Source organism: Dreissena polymorpha, chromosome 5 (assembly GCF_020536995.1).
Source record: "Dreissena polymorpha isolate Duluth1 chromosome 5, UMN_Dpol_1.0, whole genome shotgun sequence".
Taxonomy (NCBI): Eukaryota; Metazoa; Mollusca; class Bivalvia; order Myida; family Dreissenidae; genus Dreissena; species Dreissena polymorpha.
Genome location: NC_068359.1, coordinates 25,145,977 through 25,168,477, shown reverse-complemented (window position 1 = coordinate 25,168,477; position 22,501 = coordinate 25,145,977). Strand labels below are relative to the sequence as shown.

Sequence of the window (22,501 nt, the reverse complement as noted above, 5' to 3'; positions counted from 1 at the left end):
CGAAACAAAGAAACTGACGTTACGCGTTATTAATTCAATATATATACAGTTAGGCGCTAAATCTATAAACAACGACGTAATAATTGTGTTTGAATATCAATACGAAGTATACATGCATGTCTTTTGTGCAGATCGAGTGTGGTTGTTTAGATATTCATGACATAAATCTAAGTTATTGTGTGCGACGAGTTTAGGAAAGGTTTACACAGCGAGGCTTTCCGAGACGTGTCGGATAAATGTAAGTACACACTGGTATTCACATGGCATTCTATTTGTCCGATAATATCTTTAATATACGTGCGTTTTTAATATCCAATGTTATTCAAATTACAAATGCCTGATAACGTTTGATAAATTCGTTCTATCTATGGTAAAATTGACCGGATTGTCAGTGGACCATCCCGACCGTTTTGCCCTATTGCCCTCTTTACCGAAGAACGCGCGAATGACGTAATCATGACGAAAGTGTGTGCAGTAAACAACCCTCTTGACAGGACGTTCCTTTATATCTTGCGGAGAGTATTTCTGCGCTTGTACACACTGTAGACGATGGAATCTACCCCAAGCAACTTGCTTAGGTAAGTTCTATAGTGTTTTATAGCATAAGTACTATAATTGGCGCTGCGAGCACCAAACTTGCAGTATTTTCACTTATAAACAATCGGCTATTTTTAACCGTCAGCGTTCAAAGTCAGCCATCTTGAAAATAAATAAAGTTTCATTTAAATTTAAGTTTCTTATCGTTGTTTTGTTCACTTTTAGTGAATAAAATATTACTTTAATATACTTAAAGTACTTTTCATCAAACTAAACCGATTTCGTCGGTTTTTGTCAGCTTATTGCCTAAATTTTAGGTTTAACTATTTACGTCATATTGCGGTTCGCTGAACCGTTTAACAGCTCATCTGTGACGTCTATTTTTAGGTTGTTTATGTTTAATGTGTTGAATTGTGAATTCTATTTAAATCATCACACGTTTATATTTAGAGCAGTGTTTATTTACATTGCTCTGTCGCATCTGTAACTTGTTTCGGCTCCATATAAGCCATCTATATTAAGCTGGCTGTACATCTGAATTGTGATTGTTTTGTCTATTGTCTATCGTCAGGCGAATCGCCACATTTTTAGGTAATCAGCATAACGTTTCAGTAGAGTATTTCTACTACTCAATTTAATTCTGATAATTTCATATTTTCATCATTAATAATTCCGCTATAAGTGATGATGGATTTGAGTGTTCTTCGTATTGAATTTGATTGTTTCATTGAATTTGTTTGTGTAACTGTATTGTAGTGAAAACAATTCACTATTTATCAAGTATTAATTGGTGAATTTCTAGCTTTTTCTCTTTGGGTGTATTTATATACTCAAATAGATATCAGTAAAATTTGATTTGTTATTTTATCACAATTTCACTATAGTTATCGAGTAATAACTGGTGAATTTCTGACTTGTTCTCTTTGGGTGTATCTATATACTCAAATAGATATTTTATCAGCAAACATTAGAAACATTCATTTGTGACTTAATTACAATTTCACTAGTTATAAGGTAATAACTAGTGAATTTCTTACATTTTTCTTGAGTAGTGATATACTCATACAGATATTTTATCATTAAAAATTATTATGCATCGATTTGTGATTAAATCACATTTTTACAAGTTATAAATTAATAACTTGTGAATTTTTTGCTTTTCTTGTTGGGTATAATTGAAACATAATTTCACTACATGTGAGATTCAATACTTGTTACTTTTATTGAAATTCGTGCTTTGATTATTAAATTGTATGACATCATTGTGTTTGTGTGTTTTTCAAATGCAATGTCATTTCAAGTTTACGGGGTATTTGAATGTGTAATATTCCCGTGATTGTTTTTGTCTGCTTGCACATTTCAATTTGTGTGACCTATATTTCATTAAAATATACGTGCATTGTGTGTGCTGTTTACCCGTAAAATTAAAATCGGCGTTGCAATATTTGTCCGCTATTTCTTTCACACATTATTTTAATTACATAAATAAAAAAATAAAAATGAATCGTGTTCAACTAGTGGATATTGACACGGCGCCGGTAACGGAACTACAAACGGTTCCAGGTATCGGCACCAGGGTGGCCCAATCAATTGTATCGTACCGGGAATTTCACGGTAGCATTACACCGGATGCTTTGGTCAAACTCCCGTATATACGACCATCAAGTCAAATGTGGAATATGATAAGATTCAGCAAATCTGAGTCAGGGACCGTGAATGAGTTGGAAATTGTGAATGAGGGTGAGGATGAAGGTGAGGGGTTAGAGGCAGCTAGTGAGCTAGTCGTTGTGCCGGACACCAATTTGGGTTTGGGAGTAATAGAAAGGGTGACGGCAGCGATTGATAGTGCGTCCCTTAGTGGACCTCCTGCATCATATATCAAATCATCTGATGCTAAGAAGGGGGATCAGGGGGCAAGGTCAAAAGTGATACAGGAAAGGACGGAGGTAGGGTTTAATCAGGGGTCAGTGGAACAGTCTGTACAATATCTGACTGTGACACCATCGCCAATGCCAATGGAGCCTAAGTCTGTTCACTACCAGGCCGCAACTCAGCCCAGTGCGGCAATAGGGTGTCAGCAGAGGTCATTAGAGCAACCTGTACAGTATAGGTCTGTGACTTCGACACAATATATTCCGATGAGCCATAGTGTGCAGTCTGGTTCATACCAGGCTATGGCTCAAATGCCCCAGGCACATGGGACGTACCCTGTTCAGTTCCATGCCATGGGGCATGGGGCACAGCCTGGTCAGTATCAGATCATGACACGTGTGCCGGTATCACAAGCGGGTCAGCTGCAATATGTGTTGGTTGGATCTCAGGGTCAATTAATTGACCCTGTAGACCAACCACATATGACATATATGACCTCGCCTGTACAGTCAGGGTATGTTGCCGCGCCACAGGTGGTACCTACACCGCAGGTGTGCAGGAGCGTAGCAACCCCACGTTGTGTTTCGCGACATGCTTCACATGCGGTGCGCGGTGCTACCAATAACACGGTTGCAACACCTGTTGGCCAGAGAGCTATGCTTTTAGGTCAACAGAAATCTAGAATCCAGTCCTTACCTAAAGCACTGGTCTATGATGGTCGGGGAAGCTGGCATGCTTTCCTGACCAAATTTGAAAAATACGCGGGTATTTTCGAATGGGATGACTTTGAGAAGCGGGATTTCTTGTGTCTCTGTCTCACCGATAAGGCAAGTGAGTACTATGCCTTAGTGATGGACAGGGAGGTGGAGCTGGGCTACATAGAGGTAGTTGACAAGCTCGAGAGGAGGTTTGGTTACCGGGAATTGCCGGAAACGGCAAGGGTAACCTTTTCGGGTGCGCGACAGGGAGAGGAGGAGTCTGTGGATGACTGGGCGGACAGGGTTTTGACCCTTGCTGGTAAAGCCTTTAGGGGTTTGCCAGAGGAGTATATGGTGCAGGAAGCGATCTTGAAATTCTGCATGGGAGCTAAGGAGAGAGAGGCTGGGGAACAAGTTATAAATCAGCGGCCTGTGTCAATAGAACAGGCAATTGACAAACTAAAATGGGCTATCCATACTCACGGGTTAATGTATGGAAGACCAAAGTTGGTGCGAAAAGTGGAATGTGAGGGGCAGGTAGAGGTTGCTGAGGTGAAGGTGGCCTCTCAGAATAGACTGGTTGAAAGGGTGGTCAAGTTGGAGGAGAAAATGGACATCCTGATGGGTAAACTTGACCAACTGTTGGCAAGACCCACCAGAAGCCAATCTCCATCCCCAGCCAGACGCCAATGTTTTAATTGCAACGAGGCAGGGCATTTCAAAAGGGACTGTCCTAAACTTAGGAGCAGGACACCGTCCCCGGCTAGGGGTGACCGCTGTTACCGTTGTAACGAGCTTGGTCACATGGCCAGAGATTGTCCCAAACAGGCAAGTGATAAAGTCGGTGATACCCCTAGAGAAGGTAGGAAGGTGTCTTTTGCCGATTTAAACGGCAAGGGGTCAGTGTAGAGGGTCCAGACCTGATCCACAATGATAGGGGCCCACCGGTCATAATCAGACAGATAAGGTCTGATTCGATGTTCCGGGTTAAAGTGAGGCTGAACGGCCTTGCAGTACAGGCTGTAGTAGATACGGCGGCTGAGGTTACCTTGGTTTCGGACCGGGTAGTGGCTCAGTTGTCGGAAAAGGTTCCGGTGTTGGAACATGTGTACATGAAGACTGCAGGGAGAGGTCTGCAGATGAATGGTTCCATTGTGGGACCAGTAACCATCCAACTGGGTGATATGGTTTTTCAAGAGAGGGTTTATGTAGCCCCTATTGAAGATTGCATGTTGCTCGGGCTGGATTTCTTGAAAAAGCATGGAGCCACTATCGATATCGTAGGGGCCACCATGTGTTTAAATGGCCAGGTAGTTCCCATGGCTCAAGAAGGAGAGTTAGTGGAGGCAAGAGTGGCAAATGTGACTGTCGCTCGAACTGTTGTCATACCACCCAACTCGGTGGCCATGGTAAAGTGCTCTTTGGGAAAACCAATCGGCACCTTTGCAGTGGAGGCTGAGTGTGGTGATGTGATAGTGCCTATGTCGGTCCATGTTAGTGAGGCTGTGCTACGGCTACCAATGGTGAACATGTCGGGTCACCATGTAAGGCTGAAGCAAGGGAAATTGGTTGGAAAGGCAGAAGAGGTACGTTTAGTGAGACCATTGCCCGAGGAACTGACCTCAGTAAAGGTGGTACGAGAGGCGGCAAAATGTGATAAAGATATCACGGTGCCAGACCATCTCAGAGACCTTTATGAACGTTCGAAATTAAACTTGAGCGATGAAGAACAGGTGCAGGTGGCTGGGTTCTTACGTGAGTTTGAGGATGTATTCGCTAAAAACGAGTATGATCTTGGCAATTTTACTGCTGTTGAGCATTGCATAGACACGGGGGAAGCCAAACCCATTAGGCAGAAAATGCGTAGGACCCCTGTCGCCTTTGTAACGGAGGAAGAGAACCATCTTAAAAAGATGTTAGAGGCGGGGGTGATCCAGCCGTCTAACTCAGAATGGTGCTCCGCGCCTGTGTTAGTTAGAAAGCGTGATGGGTCCGTTAGGTGGTGTGTAGATTACAGGGGGTTGAACTCAGTCACGGTGAAGGACGTGTATCCTTTGCCCCTGATTGAAGACTGTATAGACATGTTAGCTGGCCAGAAGTGGTTTTCAAAGCTGGATGCTAATTCTGCTTATTGGCAGATTAAGATCAAGGAGTCAGACAGAAAGAAAACTGCTTTCACAACTAAGTATGGGCTATTTGAGTTTGTCCGGATGGCATTCGGTCTATGTAATGCACCGGCGACATTTTCTCGGGTTGTAGGCTTAGTACTGCAGGGTTTGAACTGGAACAGTGTTCTAGCCTTTCTTGACGACATCCTTGCTATGAACAAGACATTCGCTGAACATATGCTTACAATACGGGGGGTATTTGTCAGATTACGCCAATACCAACTGAAATTAAAACCCGCGAAGTGTGAGCTGTTTCAGCATAAGGTGGAGTTCTTGGGGCGTACTGTAGGACCAGAGGGTTTGGGGTTGTCCTCAAATGACGTTAGGGTGGTGGTAGACTGGCCAGTGCCAACCTGCTCTAAAGATGTAGAACGTTTCTTGGGATTGGTAAATTACCACCGAATGTTCATATCGGATTATGCCGGACGGTCGAGGGCGCTGTATGAAATAGTTAAAGACTATCAGTGGGGGGATGACCAAGATACGGCCTTCCTTGATTTGAAGGAGGCCCTAATGTCCGCCCCGGTTTTAGGACTTCCTAATCGGAATGACCCTTTTGTACTTGACACCGATGCTTCTGATAAAGCAATTGGTGCGGTTCTCAGTCAAATACAGGCAGGGGCTCCTAGGGTTGTTTGTTATGGGTCATATGCGCTGACTAAAGAACAGAGGCGGTATTGTACCACGCGGAAAGAATTGCTAGCGGTAGTGAGGTTTACTCGACAGTTCCGCCACTACTTGCTGGGCAAACGTTTCACGGTTCGCACGGACCACAGTAGCCTTACTTGGTTATTGAATTTCAAGGAGCCACAAGGGCAGATAGCTCGCTGGATGGAGGAGTTGAGCCAGTATGATATGGACATAGTCCACCGTGCTGGCAAGAAACATGCAAATGCTGATGCATTGTCACGATTGCTGGTTGATGGAGGAGACCATTATGAGCATGGTGTAACCCTTGAGGTTTTGCCATGTGGTGGTTGTCCGAAATGTACTAGGGCAGAAGAACAATGGGGTGGGTTTATTCGCGAGGTGGATGACGTTGTTTCTCTAGCACCGGTCATAATCCAGGAGGTAAGAACCGGAGAAGACTCTGGTGTCGAGAGTACTGATAGAGCCGCTCCAGTCCAGGACCGGGACGCTCTACTTAAAGAACATCAGTGGGCGGATGACGACTTCCGGTTTATCCGGAAGTGGTTATTGCATGGTACCGAGCCTCCTGATGGAGAGTTGTTTCTAGCAAACGCAGCCTCCAAGTTTTATTGGATTAATCGCCAATGTTTTAAATTGGAGGCGGATCTGCTTTGGCGAATCGACCCAAAGTCAGATCGTCAGCAGTTATTGGTTCCACGGGAATTGCGCCATGAGATCCTGGTGCTGAACCATGATATTCCTCTGTCAGGACATCAGGGCGAACAGCGTACTATTGAAAGGGTTAAGGCCAAGTATTTCTGGTACCGCATGTCAAAGGACATAATCAAGTACGTATCCAGTTGCCCGCGTTGCTCTGTAAGCAAAAAACCTAACCGTAAGGCTAAGGGCGAGATGATAAAGTTTCATTCTGGACTCCCAATGGAGAGGGTGCACATTGACTTTCTAGGTCCTTTGCCCTTAACGAAAAAGGGAAACCGGTATGTGATGATGGTGGTGGATCAGTTCACTAAATGGGTAGAATGTATACCGTTGCCTTCGCAGACCGCTGAGGTTACTGCAGAGGCAGTGGTTAATCAAGTGTTCTGTAGGTATGGGGTACCTATGGAAATAATGACTGATCGGGGTACCAACTTTGAGAGCATTCTGTTCACGCAAATGTGTAAATTATTGCACATTCATAAGACGCGAACAACTGCCTATCGACCAAGCACCAATGGTCAAGTGGAAAGGTACAATCGCACACTCATGGATGCAGTCCGTTGCTATGTAGGTTCCCGAGAAAATACTTGGGACGAAAATCTACCGCAAATCGCGGCGGCAATGCGTTCATCAGTGTGTAGGAGTACTGGTTTCACCGCTAACCGTATGATGCTAGGGAGAGAGGTTTATACTCCTGCTGAGTTGGTTTACCCATTACCACCTCATGAGGCACAGCCTGTGGCTGAGTATGTCCACAATCTAGAACAAAGTATGGTGTCAGTCCATGAAACCGCTCGCAAGTGTTTAAGCGGATATCAGGCTCACATGAAGCGGGATCATGATGTGAGGTTATGTCAAAACTCCTACCGGGTTGGTGACATGGTATATGTGCTTAATGTGTCGGGAAAGAAAGGCAAAGCTAAGAAGTTGTCGCCGCAATGGACTGGGCCGGGGGTTGTAGTGAAAAAATTCACCGATTTCCTTTACCAGGTCCGATTACGAGGGAAGAGGGTTAATGTGAATCATGACCGATTGAAAAATTGTAAATTGAACAACCTTCCTGCCTGGGTGGTTCGAGAGCGAGAGAGTTGCGGTCTTGCGAAAGATGTGCAAGATGAGCAAGTATACTGTATGTGTAGGGGGATTGATGATGGTTCCTTTATGATTGCTTGCGATGTGTGTGAGGAGTGGTACCACGGAAAGTGTGTGGGTGTCACGGAGGAACAGGGTGAAGAAATAGATCTGTATACATGTCTAAGTTGTAGGACAGGTTAGGTCTATACTTATCGTATATGCCGGTAGCTTGTGAAGCTCAGGCACATTATATTATAAATATGTGGTGTTTTGCAGAACGCCACGTGTGGTTTGTCGCATGGATGGGCGTGACATATTTATTGAGGTCGAGGAGGCCAGCGGTCGGGGTACGCTTTGGAGTTCGGGGCGGGACCTCGTCATTGAGCTGGGGACGATGTTGCCCTTGGACCATGGTAGGGTAGAAAGGGCGGTGGAAGGCCAAGTAAGTTTGGCCAGGAGGAGAGGGCGCCTAGGGTTTGTATCCGAGGTCAGGAAGTACGGCCATCAAATTCTTAGTGATTCGTTCATTAAGAGGGTGTTGGCCGGTCCTGAAAAACAACGGAGGACCCCTGGGGCTTCACTGAGCGGGAGGCCCCGGGGTACTGTAGAGTTGTCCAGATCGAGACCAAAGCCGGCTCCGATCCTGACAGCGCTGGACTTCCCTGCGTTGCCAGCACAGTTGGGATCGGAGGGGGTCAAGGTTGAACCTGGGGTAGAGTCACTCGTGCCCAATCCTTCCTCGCTGGACACACTTGTGTTGCCAGTAGGGTCGGAGTGTGGGAGGGTGAAGGTCGAACCTGAGGAGGAGGCATTTGTCTCCGATTCGACATCGCTGGTTGTCCCTGAGTCGCCAGTGAGGTTGGTGGAGGTCAAGGCCGAGCCTGAAGGGGAGGCCTTCATGGCCTCGCAGCCATCAGCACTGGACTTCCTTGTGTCGCCAGTGAGGTTGGTGGAGGCTGCGTGCAAGGTTGGCCCCGAAGAAGGGGTCATCATCATCTCTGATGAGGAAGACATGGAGGTTGATGCTCCTTTGGCGGCTAACCTTGACCAGGAAATTGTGGGGGAACCCGGTTTTGCACGGCCTATAGATGAAATGGCAGAGCCCGCAGGGGCAATGTCACTTCAAGGTAGGATGATAAGAGGTATGGACCGGTGTGAGAGACGGTCCAGGCCTCTTGATAGAGGGGCAGAGTTTAATGGAGGGGTTGGGACCAGGGATAGATCCCGGTCCCAGCAGGATGATGTGGGTTTTAAGAGGAAAAAGACCCAGGGTTGTCCCGTGTGTGGATTAAGGGCAAGATCGATAAGACACCATGTTGAGGCCCGGCATTTTCCGCCTGTGTTTCGTCGGGAGGCATGGGAGAATCCGGAAAAGGACCATGTGCGGTTTAGAGGGGTAATATGCGTCATCAATAGTCTGGGTCTCCAGAGCTTTGATGAGGCTATGCTTTTCGTGGGCCGCCAGAGGTTATCAATTTCGGAGCAGTCCTGCCTGAACGACAAGGACCAGGTCTGGTTAGAAAGGGTCTCTCGCAGGTTTATGTTTTACATTCCCCCTATATTCCACGTTGCACGGGTAAACTCGCGAGCGCTCCTCTTCCACTGGAGAGTGTTGGCCGCGTTGCTGAAGCTATGCAGCCAAGAGGTAAGAGACGATTTCTTTGCCCAAAGGTTTGTCAGGCGGCGCGGCGTGGTCCAGGTGACTGGGTCGACTCAGGCAACTGAGTTGATGCAGAGATCCGGACCAGATTGTTGTGTGGCGGCCCAGGCTACTGGGTCGACTCAGGCAACTGAGTTGGTGCAGGGAGCTGGATCAGATCGGAGTGTGGTCATGGAGGCTCAGGCGACTGTGTCGAGTCCAGAGATGGATTTGATTCAGAGACCCGAGCCAGTCACTTGTGTAGAAAAAGGGGCCCAGGTGATGGCGTTGACTCAAGTGGCAGAGTCGGTCCCAGAGCCCGGGTCTCTAGGGAATGAGTGTGAATTGGGTGATGACTTTGAAATTGCACCTGTGGTTCAAGAGTGGATTTCGGTTAGGAATGCTGAACTCACCGCGTTCGACAGCCACTTTCACTTGGACCGCAGTTATAAGACGACCAAGGTTGGTTCTATTGAGGCGTTGGTGGGGCATACCGTGGGGCCAATGCCTGAGGTACCAGTGCGGGTAAATGGGGGAGTTGCAGTTTTCTGCGATCCACCCAACTACCCAAGGGAATATCCCAGTGTCACTGGTTTCGGGTCGGCTGTCGGGGTACATCCTAAGGCGCCTCTAAGGGACGTTAAAGGGGTGGTAGGACAGGTGGAGAGAGAGTTGCGGAAGGATGGGGTGGTAGCGCTTGGAGAGATCGGTTTAGACAGAACCGTGCCTGAAAGAGAGTGGGGTAGGCAGGAGGAGATGTTTGTAGGGCTGTTGGAGCTGGCTTGCCCTAGGCGACCAGTTATTTTGCATATTCGGGGGCAGGACACGTACTCTTGTGAGGCTAGTGCCCTTGCCCTCCGACTCATGCAGAAGAACGTTAGTCCGACTCAGCGGATACACCTCCACTGCTTCACGGGGACTCTCGATCAGGTTCTGAGTTGGTCCGCTGCATTTCCCCGTTGCTACTTTAGCATCTCAGGTCTGGCTGCGCGTTTTGATGAGGTGCAAAAGTCAGCTGTGCGAGGGATTCCGGCCGACCGACTCCTAGTTGAGACCGATTCTCCTTACTTGCGAGTCCGAAGTAAGAAAGACAATACTCCGGCGTACGTGGGTGAAGTTGCAAATACGGTGGCCCAGATCCGAAAGGAGACCCTCAGGGAGATATTGCGCACTACTGCTGAGAACGGCAGGCGTCTTTATAACCTGTAGGGTTCGGATACTGGAAATAGTCTGTTGGCGAGTTGGGGATCGAACCATATGAGGGTGACGCGGTTGCGCGCGCCCTTTAACTAGTGATTGAGGCGGTCGGATGTCTGTTAAACACTGGCCAAGGGGCGTCGATAATAGAATGTGTCAGGATTCAGTGATGTGGTCTATGCTTAAGGAAACGGTTGGTCAAATTATCAAATGAGTGCTCTTGGTTTAAAAATAAATAAATAAAATACAAAGGTCACATGGTGATAAATAAATAAAATACAAAGGTCACATGGTGAGTGGGTAATGCAAAGGAAAAAACTAGCCAGGAATGTTTCTGTAAGTATGAGATCATATTGTGTGGTCTTGGAACGTGGTATAGGGGTGTGGCAGACTGTCTTGGTGGGGTGAAGAGGAGGGCTATAAAATGGGGAGGAATATGGTAAAATTGACCGGATTGTCAGTGGACCATCCCGACCGTTTTGCCCTATTGCCCTCTTTACCGAAGAACGCGCGAATGACGTAATCATGACGAAAGTGTGTGCAGTAAACAACCCTCTTGACAGGACGTTCCTTTAGGTTACATTACACTAAATCATTGTGTATCCCTCCGTGGTCCATTCGAAAGTAGTGCCTATTTCTAAAGAGTTCCTTTTCTCTTCTTGAATATAAGCCATTTAACAATGTGAGACATGACTTTTGTGGTTATTTGTAATATCCTGTATGTGTCTGGAGTACTTTGATGCCTTGGATTGGAAGCTAACTTAAAAGATGAACTTTTGAGGGTGTGTTTTCTATTGTGTGGGGCTTTTGTCGAAATTAGGATTCCGAAACACGTTTTTCTACGGTGGGTTCATTCGACAGCGATTTACTTTCTTAGAAGTTGCGAGACGGTATGTTTTTGATTGCAATTATTGGAAGATGACAGATCCATCTTTAAAATGATACCAGGTTCGGAAAAATTGATACGTCGAAAAGGCAAGAAAAATGCAGTGAAAGTTGTCAGTTTTATAATGGGACCCTATGGGAATCGGAATTAGTGTAATATAACCTTTAAAAAGCACATTTACTGCAATGTCAAGGTCACATGGATTCGTCTGCAAGCGAGACAAGTAGAACATGAATTTTAATTAATGTTTTGATGATTTGGGTGCTAAAATAGATGAGAGGTGTCAATATTTTGGTCCAAATGGATGTTTTAGGTGGTTTTAGACGGTTCCGTATGGGTGGGGGACCTGGTATTGACAAGTAAGGGTAACATTTCCAACAAATCTTAAATGTAAATATTATTATGTCCATAGATTGAAGTTTCAGGTGGAGAGTAAGATGAAAAATATGCAAAATTACATGCATGCAACCCATTTATGCCATTTTTCTCTTTGTTTGTAGGCCTGACCGTTTGTCCTTGAGCCGTAGATGGTCAACAATCCGCTAGCTGTCTTGCTCTGACTGGTGCACTGGACATGATTTCAATGTGAGTCATCATACTGATTGTTTAATTAACACATGAATTTCAGTTTGTTCGTTAAAGTACTAACTTAGCTGTGTATTTTTACAGTGGACGTAGTGGTGCGGTGCAGGTGGTAGACTAGGTATTTCCATATATACACTATGTTTACAGAATTGCGGCCAGTGGAGCAACATAGCTGATGAGTTAATAGCACTAGTTTTTCAGACAAATAACTTTATTTTCAACCTATAAAGCATATTTAGCTGTAGGTGGGGCCAATTAGCTGTAAGATCTGGCTTTTGTTCTGTTAAGCCCTTAGAGTAATGAATTTCAGAGTGAAGACCATAGCGCCTTTTCCTAGTCAAGTATCGGGCAGCTGTATGTCTTTTCAGAAATGCACATGTCTTTTTAAGCATGTCATTGTGTTTGCTTTTAATAAGATAGGCAATAAACTCATAACCTTTAGACAAATGAGCATCTGTAAATTCAGATTTCACTATTTCAGAGTCAGCCAGACCATGATTGAGCTTAAGGATTGTGCTGCGGATGCAGCCTGTGCAGTTCCGGGAGAAAGTCACTGTCTCGGGCAATGCGGTCTGGTATCAGGTAAGCATTATTGAAAGCCTCACACTTTTGGGGGGTCTGAAGCCTTGTGCTGTCAATGCGATCTGGTTCAAGTACAATAAGAATGCATTCTCAAAGCAGTACTTCATCAGATATGGTTATCTCAAGCTTACAGTTCGCGGGCAGATATGACTTCGATTTGTTCTTGCTAGCAGAACCCCTACAGGCCAAACTATGCGTTAAGCACTATTTTCCACAGCAACCCTTGCAGACAGAAAAACAATACTTAAAATTTCTTCTGGCATTTAATTTCTAATTTCCTACATATCTCTTTTGTATGTTTGTTTGCCCTTTTTTACTCTGACATGCCATCTTGCTCACATTGATGGAGCATACCTGTTTTTGTTTAGAGCCAAGTCCCCGGCTGCTCGAGTTTGCCGTGTCAATAATGAGAAAGCCATGGCATGATGTCTCCTCTATGTGTATCCTTATCTCAGTGTTGAACATAATTGCCAGTTTCAGGGGCCTAAACATTTTATTTTATTAAAGGTCTGGATGATCCTTGCCTGACTGCGGGTTTGTGTACACCTCAATCCGACTCTGTGTCCTGAACAGAGGCCGCAGTGGTGCAGCGCTTGTGGACGATCCATCAACATCCTGAAAGGTCAACACTACACTAAGCTGGGAAAATTGATCCTGATAGTCATCCCCAGGTAGTGGAATGAATGTTCACTGAACTACAGAGGAATCACACCCAAATGACTTTCCTGCCACGACATTAGTGTGGCCACTCGCGTAGGAATTCCTTAGCAAACATGCTCTTTTGCATGGTGACTGTGGACATTTTTGCAAAACTTATGCTTTCAACACTGGATTTTAAAGAGAAATGTCGCTAACAGGACTTATTTATATGAGAGAGACTATCTGGATGCGCATTAAGTGTCACTTTGTGTCGTAAGCTGTTGAAGGAGCGATTTGCGCCTTTTTAAGTGTTAATTTTGGGTAGCCGGCTTGTATCAGCTTGAAAGCTGAAAATTATGCCTCTCATCATAATAGCATTAATTTTTGTAATTGCAATGTGTATGTTTAGATTGTAAGTGAAGCTTTTAATAATAATTTTCTTAAAAAACATGATTTTATATGCTGTCAGTGAGTTTTTTATTGAAAAAAGTGCTTAAAATTTAAAAAAAGTCTCCTATTTCATCAAGAAAAGTACACTGATTCACAATCAATACATTTATTTGGGCCTTTTGCTGATATATTGGTGAATTTCGCATGCAATGATACCAGTTTTTGCCATGAAAGTTACACGTAACAATAATTGGAGACGCAAAATCAGCTGTCGTCACTTAGACTAAAAATCATGCATTCCGACTTGACTGCGGCCAATTTAGTCACCGCTTTAAATGGCCATTTTAAGGCCTTTACCCCCATCCGAATGCACTGAAATTGCATATTCATTGTGGAAATAGTTGAAATCTCATGTGGAGAAAGTTTGAAAAAGATAGGACAAAGTTGAATTCCCTTAAAGGTTACATTACACTAAATCATTGTGTATCCCTCCGTGGTCCATTCGAAAGTAGTGCCTATTTCTAAAGAGTTCCTTTTCTCTTCTTGAATATAAGCCATTTAACAATGTGAGACATGACTTTTGTGGTTATTTGTAATATCCTGTATGTGTCTGGAGTACTTTGATGCCTTGGATTGGAAGCTAACTTAAAAGATGAACTTTTGAGGGTGTGTTTTCTATTGTGTGGGGCTTTTGTCGAAATTAGGATTCCGAAACACGTTTTTCTACGGTGGGTTCATTCGACAGCGATTTACTTTCTTAGAAGTTGCGAGACGGTATGTTTTTGATTGCAATTATTGGAAGATGACAGATCCATCTTTAAAATGATACCAGGTTCGGAAAAATTGATACGTCGAAAAGGCAAGAAAAATGCAGTGAAAGTTGTCAGTTTTATAATGGGACCCTATGGGAATCGGAATTAGTGTAATATAACCTTTATATCTTGCGGAGAGTATTTCTGCGCTTGTACACACTGTAGACGATGGAATCTACCCCAAGCAACTTGCTTAGGTAAGTTCTATAGTGTTTTATAGCATAAGTACTATATATCAATATGCATTAACATTCAAGGGGAATAATTTTATTGGAACGTGCGATTGAATGTGTAATGTTTGGATAATTAGTTGTTAAGCAGTAAAAATGATAAGTATTCAGTTTGCTTTATCTCATTTTCATTAAAACATTGTTTTACTGTTTTTTTTCCTTAAAGTAAAACAGTTAAGTCGTCATTATATCTTGAATTTAAGATATTGAAATAGAAGTCGGATATTTTATATTTCGGACGTTGCTATGCAAGTTAGTTGTCGACATACTATACTGATTTATTGTTTTCCTATGCAGTTGTGCAGCTGCATTCTAAGTAATGATGCGCTATTTAATTTATAAAATGTCTGCCTGCCCCTGATAATAATAAGTCTTTAACTTAACAAACCGGAGCAATGTCCATGGCCTGTCAAGATAATAAAAATATGTACAGCTGAGCAATATCAATGACAGACAGTACTGATGTCTGGTTAGCGCAGTGATTTGTCCACCTTATTCTCACATAGGTTATTCCGGGTGATAACACCACAATTTAACACTACAATTTTTTTTATATAGCTGGTAATTACAACTGATAAATTTCATTCTTTTAATTAAATTGTTTGCACAAATTTGGACACTCATCATGTCTGGGATATGCTGGGTAAAATGGCCTTTGAATCGAAACAGACATCTTTGAATCTGCGATATGTAACAGTTAAAGCTTAAGACGTGTAAAATACCAGTATATAAATCTGAAAATATCCCACTAAACTAGGATGTACACCCTCAGTAATTTTATACCATACAAGAGAGCGAAGATGTTATTAAATACCTATCTCATGTGGCGTATTTTCATTTTAACTCTGGATTTTAATGACGCCAAGTCAGATGCGTAGTGAGTTAAATATTTGTATACTTATATTGTGTGATGTAATCTCATTAAAACTCTAGATTTTAATAATAACAAGTCCGACACATTACATTTAACAGTTAAATATTTTTAAAGAATCAAAAAAATAAAAAAGTTTACTGGTAAATAAAACTCCTAAATTCCGTATAAGGATTGTACATTACCAGTGATTTTTTCTGCCCATAATTACAGCCTCTTACAGGCCATTTCCCAATGGCAAAAAGTAGCAATTTTTCCCCATTGGACATAAATTTCCCCCAAAATATGCAAAACTTTTCCAATAAACTAAATAATTGGTTTATTGAGTTTATTATACAGCAATTTAATTTCCCAGCGCTTTCCTTTTATGATATAAATTTTAGAAATCATGCATTTATAAATAATTGGTAAACTGTAATTTATAATCATTATCATAATTATAATGTTTACTTTTTCCCAATTGCATGGACTTTCTTGCTTTTTCCCAATCCATAAGGCACAGGCTGTAAAATATAAAGCGAAAAACATCACTGGTTACAGCAATGTGTGAAACAACGTCATTAAAAACAAAAAAATATGTTTGACCACACTGGTGGGTAATTATGTTTACGAAAAATACAAACAATATAGATTTATGATATTACATGTTAGATTTTTATCACCCATAATCACTCATAAAGCTATTTTAATATTTATGTACAGTCAATCTTGTGGATGCGACCACTTGTATTAAGCGACCTTTGTCTTGTGCGACGATTTTGAAATCCCATGGAGCTTTTTCGCTATATTATGATATTGTATTAAGCGACTTTTGTCTTACGCGACCAGCAACCGCTGATTTTTGTGTATTTTGATGTCCGAATCTTGAATTAAGTGACCACTAGGATGTAAAAGTGGTTAATCTATTTATCTTTCAGGAACAAATCCGTGTTAATTGTTTATCCAAGCCGATAAGATGTACTGTTACACCTCTGCTTTGTTTTCACACCAACCATTATGATTATGCTTTTTCTCGTTGACCGGTTCTGACCGGTTTTTTTGTAGACTGCGTATCAATTTATTGAGTTGAATAATAGAGGAACGTATTACGCACAGTCTACAGCTTAAATAGTTTACTATGTGGAAAGTTAAGAGAGAACACCGATTTTTCTCGAGTGAAGATAACAGGTGCAGAAACAATGCATTGTACACGACAAACATTTCCTGAGAGGTGCGGAAAATAAACTATTAATTGGCAACATCTGTCGAAATCCGTACATTACCAATTTGTAATTATGCTAATTAGTAGATATTTGTTAGCCAATCACATTGTTATTTACTTAATAAATTTTCCAATCAGGTCTGTTTGTTTTCAATTGACATGTTTTAATTTTTTCAGCTCATTATGTATCATAATCGAGTCAGATTTCCATAAGCGTACATACAGAAATTAAAATGTTAAAACGAAAAGTGTTAATGTTGAACGAAAAAATTTGGTTTTGGAATTGTCAAAGAGTAAAAGTGCACGTAAAATCGCTTATGAGTTTGGAGTCGGTAAAACTCAAATTCAGAACATTCTTAAGCGTAAAGCCAAGGTGCTTGAAGACGTGGAAAATAATGTGTGAGGTAAAGAAAATGCGAAAAATATTTCCTTTTCTATGTTGTTTTTGCAAATAAATATGTACACACAATTCATTTATAATAAATGATATTTTGTAATAAGTGAAAACATAAAACACATTATAAGTAAAATATTGTTTATGTTTTGTGTTTATTTTCATTTTGTTATAAAAGTAAGCATTCTTCCTGAATGGCCTTTTTTATTTAGAGACCATTTTTTTAAGAGACCGCTTTTGATTACACACTTGAGTGGTCTCTTAATACAAGATTGACTGTTCATGTACATGCTTAGACAGTTTGTTAAAGCCAGTGCCTTTTGGCTTCGGAAAATAAGCATGATAAACCAAAAAATCAGGAAAAATAGCCTCTAAACCATACAATTGAGAAAAATGAAGAATAATTAATATGATTACAATAACAATTGTTTTTAAGTGCATGTTTGAGTGCATTTTTTAAATTTATATTATAAAATGCTGCTTCAATTTCTTCTTACCTTTCATAGGTAAACAATGAAATATCATCTGCTAGTGCCAAATATGAATGGGAAAGCTGATTTATGGTCATATCGTAGCAAAAGTGAAGAAAATATGTGCATTAAATGAATGAATTCAGATTTTGTTATCTGGAATAGTTGTATTTCAAATAGATCCCCCAACGGCCCAACCTATTATGGCTTAATAAGGGCTAAATTGCTTTTGGACTTAAAATCAAAAGGCATATTGAATAATAGTTTAGCATTAATGTGCTACATGATGTCTGAATTCATCGCCAGGGACTCTGTGAGCCACTTACGCATCAATAGCTTGTGCGTATAGCATGATCATTTAAACAGAGCCCCATTCCACCAACATGGAATGGCGGACATATTTACAATATGGACATTACAGCAGGCATTCAATTGAGCCAGCCTTTATATTTCATAAAATTATGAATATAACTAGCTTTATCGCTTCCTTTTATTCATAAAAACACTTTAAATACATAAATGCATTTTTTTTTTTATATATCTATTTCTATTGGGTATATTTACTTTTCAGGTAGCGGAATGTCTGCGGCTTATCCGAGGGCCAATTGATAAAGGTTGTTGATGCCAAAACAGGTAATATAATAAATTATCACGTACACAAGCAAATAAAAATATTTTTGATGCTAAAGGTGTGGAAGACTGTCAAATTCAGGTTTGGGGTCCCTAAAATCCTTACGGTCGTGTAATTTCTGATGCAGAATGTATTGATAGTGCTGCGTCCTGACACGTAAAGCTTGTGCTTTGTTGGCAGTGTTAGTTTGCTCTGAACAGGTTTACCCTTATTCCTGCCATTAATGCAGTCCCTCTGAGTTGATTTGCTACTTGTAAACCTACAAATTGCTTATTATCCCCACGCCTTTTAGCTCACTTGAGCACAAACCTGCTCATGGTGAGCTTTTGTGATCGCGTTATGTCTGTCGTCCGTTGTGCGTTGTGCGGCGTCAACATTTGCCTTTTTAGCTCTCTAGAGGCCACATTTATTGTCCAATCTTCATGAAACTTGTACAGAAGATTGGTTTCAATGATATCTTGGATGAGTTCGAAAATTTTCACGTTTGCTTGAAAAACATGGCTGCCAAGGGGTGGGACATTTTTCCTTATATGGTTATATATGGCTATTGCAAAATCTTGTTAACACTCTAGAGGCCACATTTATTGTTTGATCTTAATAAAACTTGGTCAGAAGATTCATCCCAATAATATCTTGGATGAGTTTGAAAATGATTCCGGTTGGTTGAAAAACATGGCCGCCAGGGGGTGGGGCATTTTTCCTTATATGGCTATAGTAAAACCTCGTTAACACTCTAGAGGCCACATTTATTTTCCAATCTTCATGAAACATGCTCAGAAGATTTGTCCCACTGATATCTTGGATTAGTTAAAAAATGATAACCTTTGCTTGAAAAACATTGCTGCCAAGGGGCAGGGCATTTTTCCTTATATGGCTATATATGGCTATAGTAAAATCTTGTTAACACTCTAGATGCCACATTTATTGTCCAATCTTCATGAAACTTGGTCAGAATATTCATCCCATTAAAGGGGCCTTTTCACAGATTTTGGCATTTTTTTAACTTATTCATTAAATGCTTTATATTGATAAATGTAAACTTGGATCATAAAAGCTCCAGTAAAAAATCAAGAAAAAAAATTAAAAAAAGGAAAAGAACATTGCCCGAAGCAGGTTTCGAACCAGTGACCCCTGGAGTCCTGCCAGAGTCCTGAAGTAAAAACGCTTTAGCCTACTGAGCTATTCCGCCGAGTACACATTCTGATGTATTTTATACCTTATATAAGCAATCTTCGTAGTTTCACAAAATTTAACGACAAAAACAGAACTCTCCAAATTATTCAATCGTTTCGCGTTGCAACGCTTTATAATTTTTAGGTTTTAAAATCGTCAAAAGATGTATATAATGGCTATATTAGAGCATGGTTAATGTTCAGTATTACTGTTTCCTCACAAATATCATAACTAAAACGAAAACTTACGAATCTGAAATAACTTTTTCAATTTTGTCAATTTACCAAAGCGTGAAAAGATCCCTTTAATATCTTGGACGAGTTCGAAATTGATTGCCGGTTGGTTTAAAACATGGCCGCCAGGGGTCGGGGCATTTTCCTTATATGGCTATGTATAGTAAAACCTTGTTAATACTCTAGAGGCCACATTTATTGTCCAATCTTGATGAAATATGGTCAGAAGATTGTCGGGTCCTTGCTACCGGAAAGCTGAAAATTGTATATGATCGCCCCACTCATTCCATCCCGCGAAACCCTTAAGGTGTCGCAAGTCTATATGGAATGAGTGATGTATTGGACGTCATCATTGATGACGTTCATTCGAACGAATGATAAAGGGGGCTAAGTTTCATTAAGTTGAGGCATATAGTCCGCGATTTGTGGCGCTTGAAAACTAGTCGGTTACTTTTGCTGAAATTTGACATGTATATGGACAAGAATGCGATCTACCTGTTGGCGTAGGCGTTATACCTGGCAAAAATCAAGTTTTCGAGTATTTTGTGTTTAAACTTTTTGTGTGGGAACGGGCACGCGCTCAAATAAACATTGTGACGTCACTTTACAAACAGCGCTAGAGATCCGCCATCTTGTAACGCAACAAAGAAACTCAGTGTCATTAATTCAATAAACACAGAAAAATATGATTGTGTTTAATAATCATTAATACAAATGTCTATATTTTGTGCAGCGGATGTTTATTCAGACAGATACGGCAGAATTATGTAAGTATCTTTGTGTACTTTACAGTAGATTTGATAGTGGTAAACAACTGCGTACCGGTAAAGTTCAATCTAGCCGATTTTACTACGCAAGAAATTTAAGTACATGTATCTCACTGGCAAAATGAGCTTGACACATAAACAACAACCGGATCCGATTTACATCCACATAATATTGTGGGAATCCGATGCAATGCAAATTACTCATGTTTGATAACGTTTGATGAATTCGTTATATCAATATGCATTAACTTTCAAGGGAATAATTTTAAATTGAAATGTGCGATTCAATGACAGTGTTATATTGGGATAATAAGTCGTTTAGCCGTTATCATGATAATTATATTGTTTGTTGTGTTTTATTTTCATTAAAAACATACTTTTACTGTTTTTTTCCTTAAAGTAAAACAGTTCAGTAGTCATTATATCTTGAATTTTAAATATCGAAATAGATGTCGGATATTTCATATTTTCGGACGTTGCTACGTAAGCTAGTTGTCAACATAATTATTAATATACTGATTACCTTTTACGCATACAGTTGTGCAACTGTTGTCTACGTAATGATAGGCTGTTTAATGTCTATAATGTCTTCCTGCCCCTGATGATAATAAGTATTTATCTCAACAAACCCCAGCAATGTCAATGGTCTGTCACCATAAGAAAATATTAGCTAAAGAAACTTCAGCGTACAACTTATATAGCAGTTTCCGACAAATCCATTGCCCAGAGCCCGGGGGCTACAGAATTTTTTCATCGGGCTACTGAAATGTTTCAGCTGACGCCCGCCGGGCTACTATAAATCTATAAGAGCGGTAGCCCGTTTTATTGACAGACATACGTAGAATAAACACGCTGACCATGTGTTTCTACACCGTGTCTTGTTTATAATCCGATAACAAAGTGCAATCAATTATCTTATCAGTCACCGATCACTTGCAGTAATGTCGTAAACAGTAAGAGTGAATTTTAATCATTCAATCAGAATCAACATTTGTCGTCTGCTAATAATATAATGAGAGCCGGTTGGATAGTTGGCGCACATGATGCAACATCATTTCGCAGTTTGGAATTCTTTGTTAACCGCAACAATGAGTAAGAGCGACTACGTTTTTGATGTCGTTAAATATCCAAGGATGCCGAACATTAAATAAATCAAAACAATAGCGGATTCTTCAAAACAGTAACGAAACCGAAAATGAATATTAATAACAACGCGGTTAACACCTGCTAATTAGTTTGCATTGTCAATTAATAATTGGATTGATCGACTGTTAATCAATAATCCCATATATGCCCAATTTATTTTTTTTTAAACCAAATTATGGGAGGGTAATATAGACGATGAGAGTTATAAACACAAACGTTTGAAATTTTCTAAAGTGTCAATTGAATTTCGGCATATGATTCTATTTAAAGATATGATGAAATAAGCTCCCAATCAGGACCGTTCAATTGCAACTTGCGTAAATCACCTGCGACGGTTTGCACACGTTGTGTACAGCTATTTTAGGTTACAAAATTCTACATTTAATAAATGAATTTCTTTGTCCAGACAGGGACCTATACAACGTATAGGCCCCTGGTCCAGATAAAAAGCGCGCACAAATTGGCATGGGTGTATTTATTTGTAAATAAAAATTTCGTAGCGGGTACATCATTGAGATCATTTAATTTCCATTAAAGTTTTGTTGTGAATTTCAACTAAAGTACCGGGGTATCTCGCGAATTATTTGGCATTGACATTTCCTCTTAATAAAATATAATGTAAAAATGCTGTATCGTTACCGTTAGACTGTATCAGTTCCTTCATAATTGAAACAATTATTGTATTGTATACTGACTGCACACTAGTGTCGTAACATATGGATGCAATACGTAAATTCGGACAGAACTTAAAGTCGGACACAAGTAAATAAATGATTTAATACTCTTGATTTCTTGAAACTCGGTATTTGTTGTTAAAAGAGCAATTGCATTGATTAACACCATACGAGTCAGTCGTATTGATCATCTAAACGCTTTATTTACGTTTCCAACTTAACGTGCTGTCCGAATTTAAGTACACATACATGTGCACATACATGTTATATCTACATGTAGTA

General features: G+C 41.0%; 1 protein-coding gene and 1 long non-coding RNA gene across 2 annotated transcripts; both read left to right on the top strand.

Moving 5' to 3' along the window:
- The first annotated feature begins 372 nt into the window (after positions 1–372).
- Positions 373–11,104, top strand: LOC127832162 (uncharacterized). Its single transcript, XM_052357462.1, has 2 exons — positions 373–578; positions 7,976–11,104. The coding sequence occupies exons 1-2, from the start codon at positions 550–552 to the stop codon at positions 10,545–10,547; spliced, it is 2,601 nt and encodes an 866-aa protein (XP_052213422.1). The 5' UTR covers positions 373–549; the 3' UTR covers positions 10,548–11,104.
- Positions 11,105–11,130: 26 nt separating this feature from the next.
- Positions 11,131–13,685, top strand: LOC127832167 (uncharacterized). Its single transcript, XR_008026720.1, has 3 exons — positions 11,131–12,006; positions 12,488–12,588; positions 13,096–13,685. It is a non-coding gene; the product is annotated as an uncharacterized LOC127832167 (long non-coding RNA).
- Positions 13,686–22,501: the final 8,816 nt, after the last annotated feature.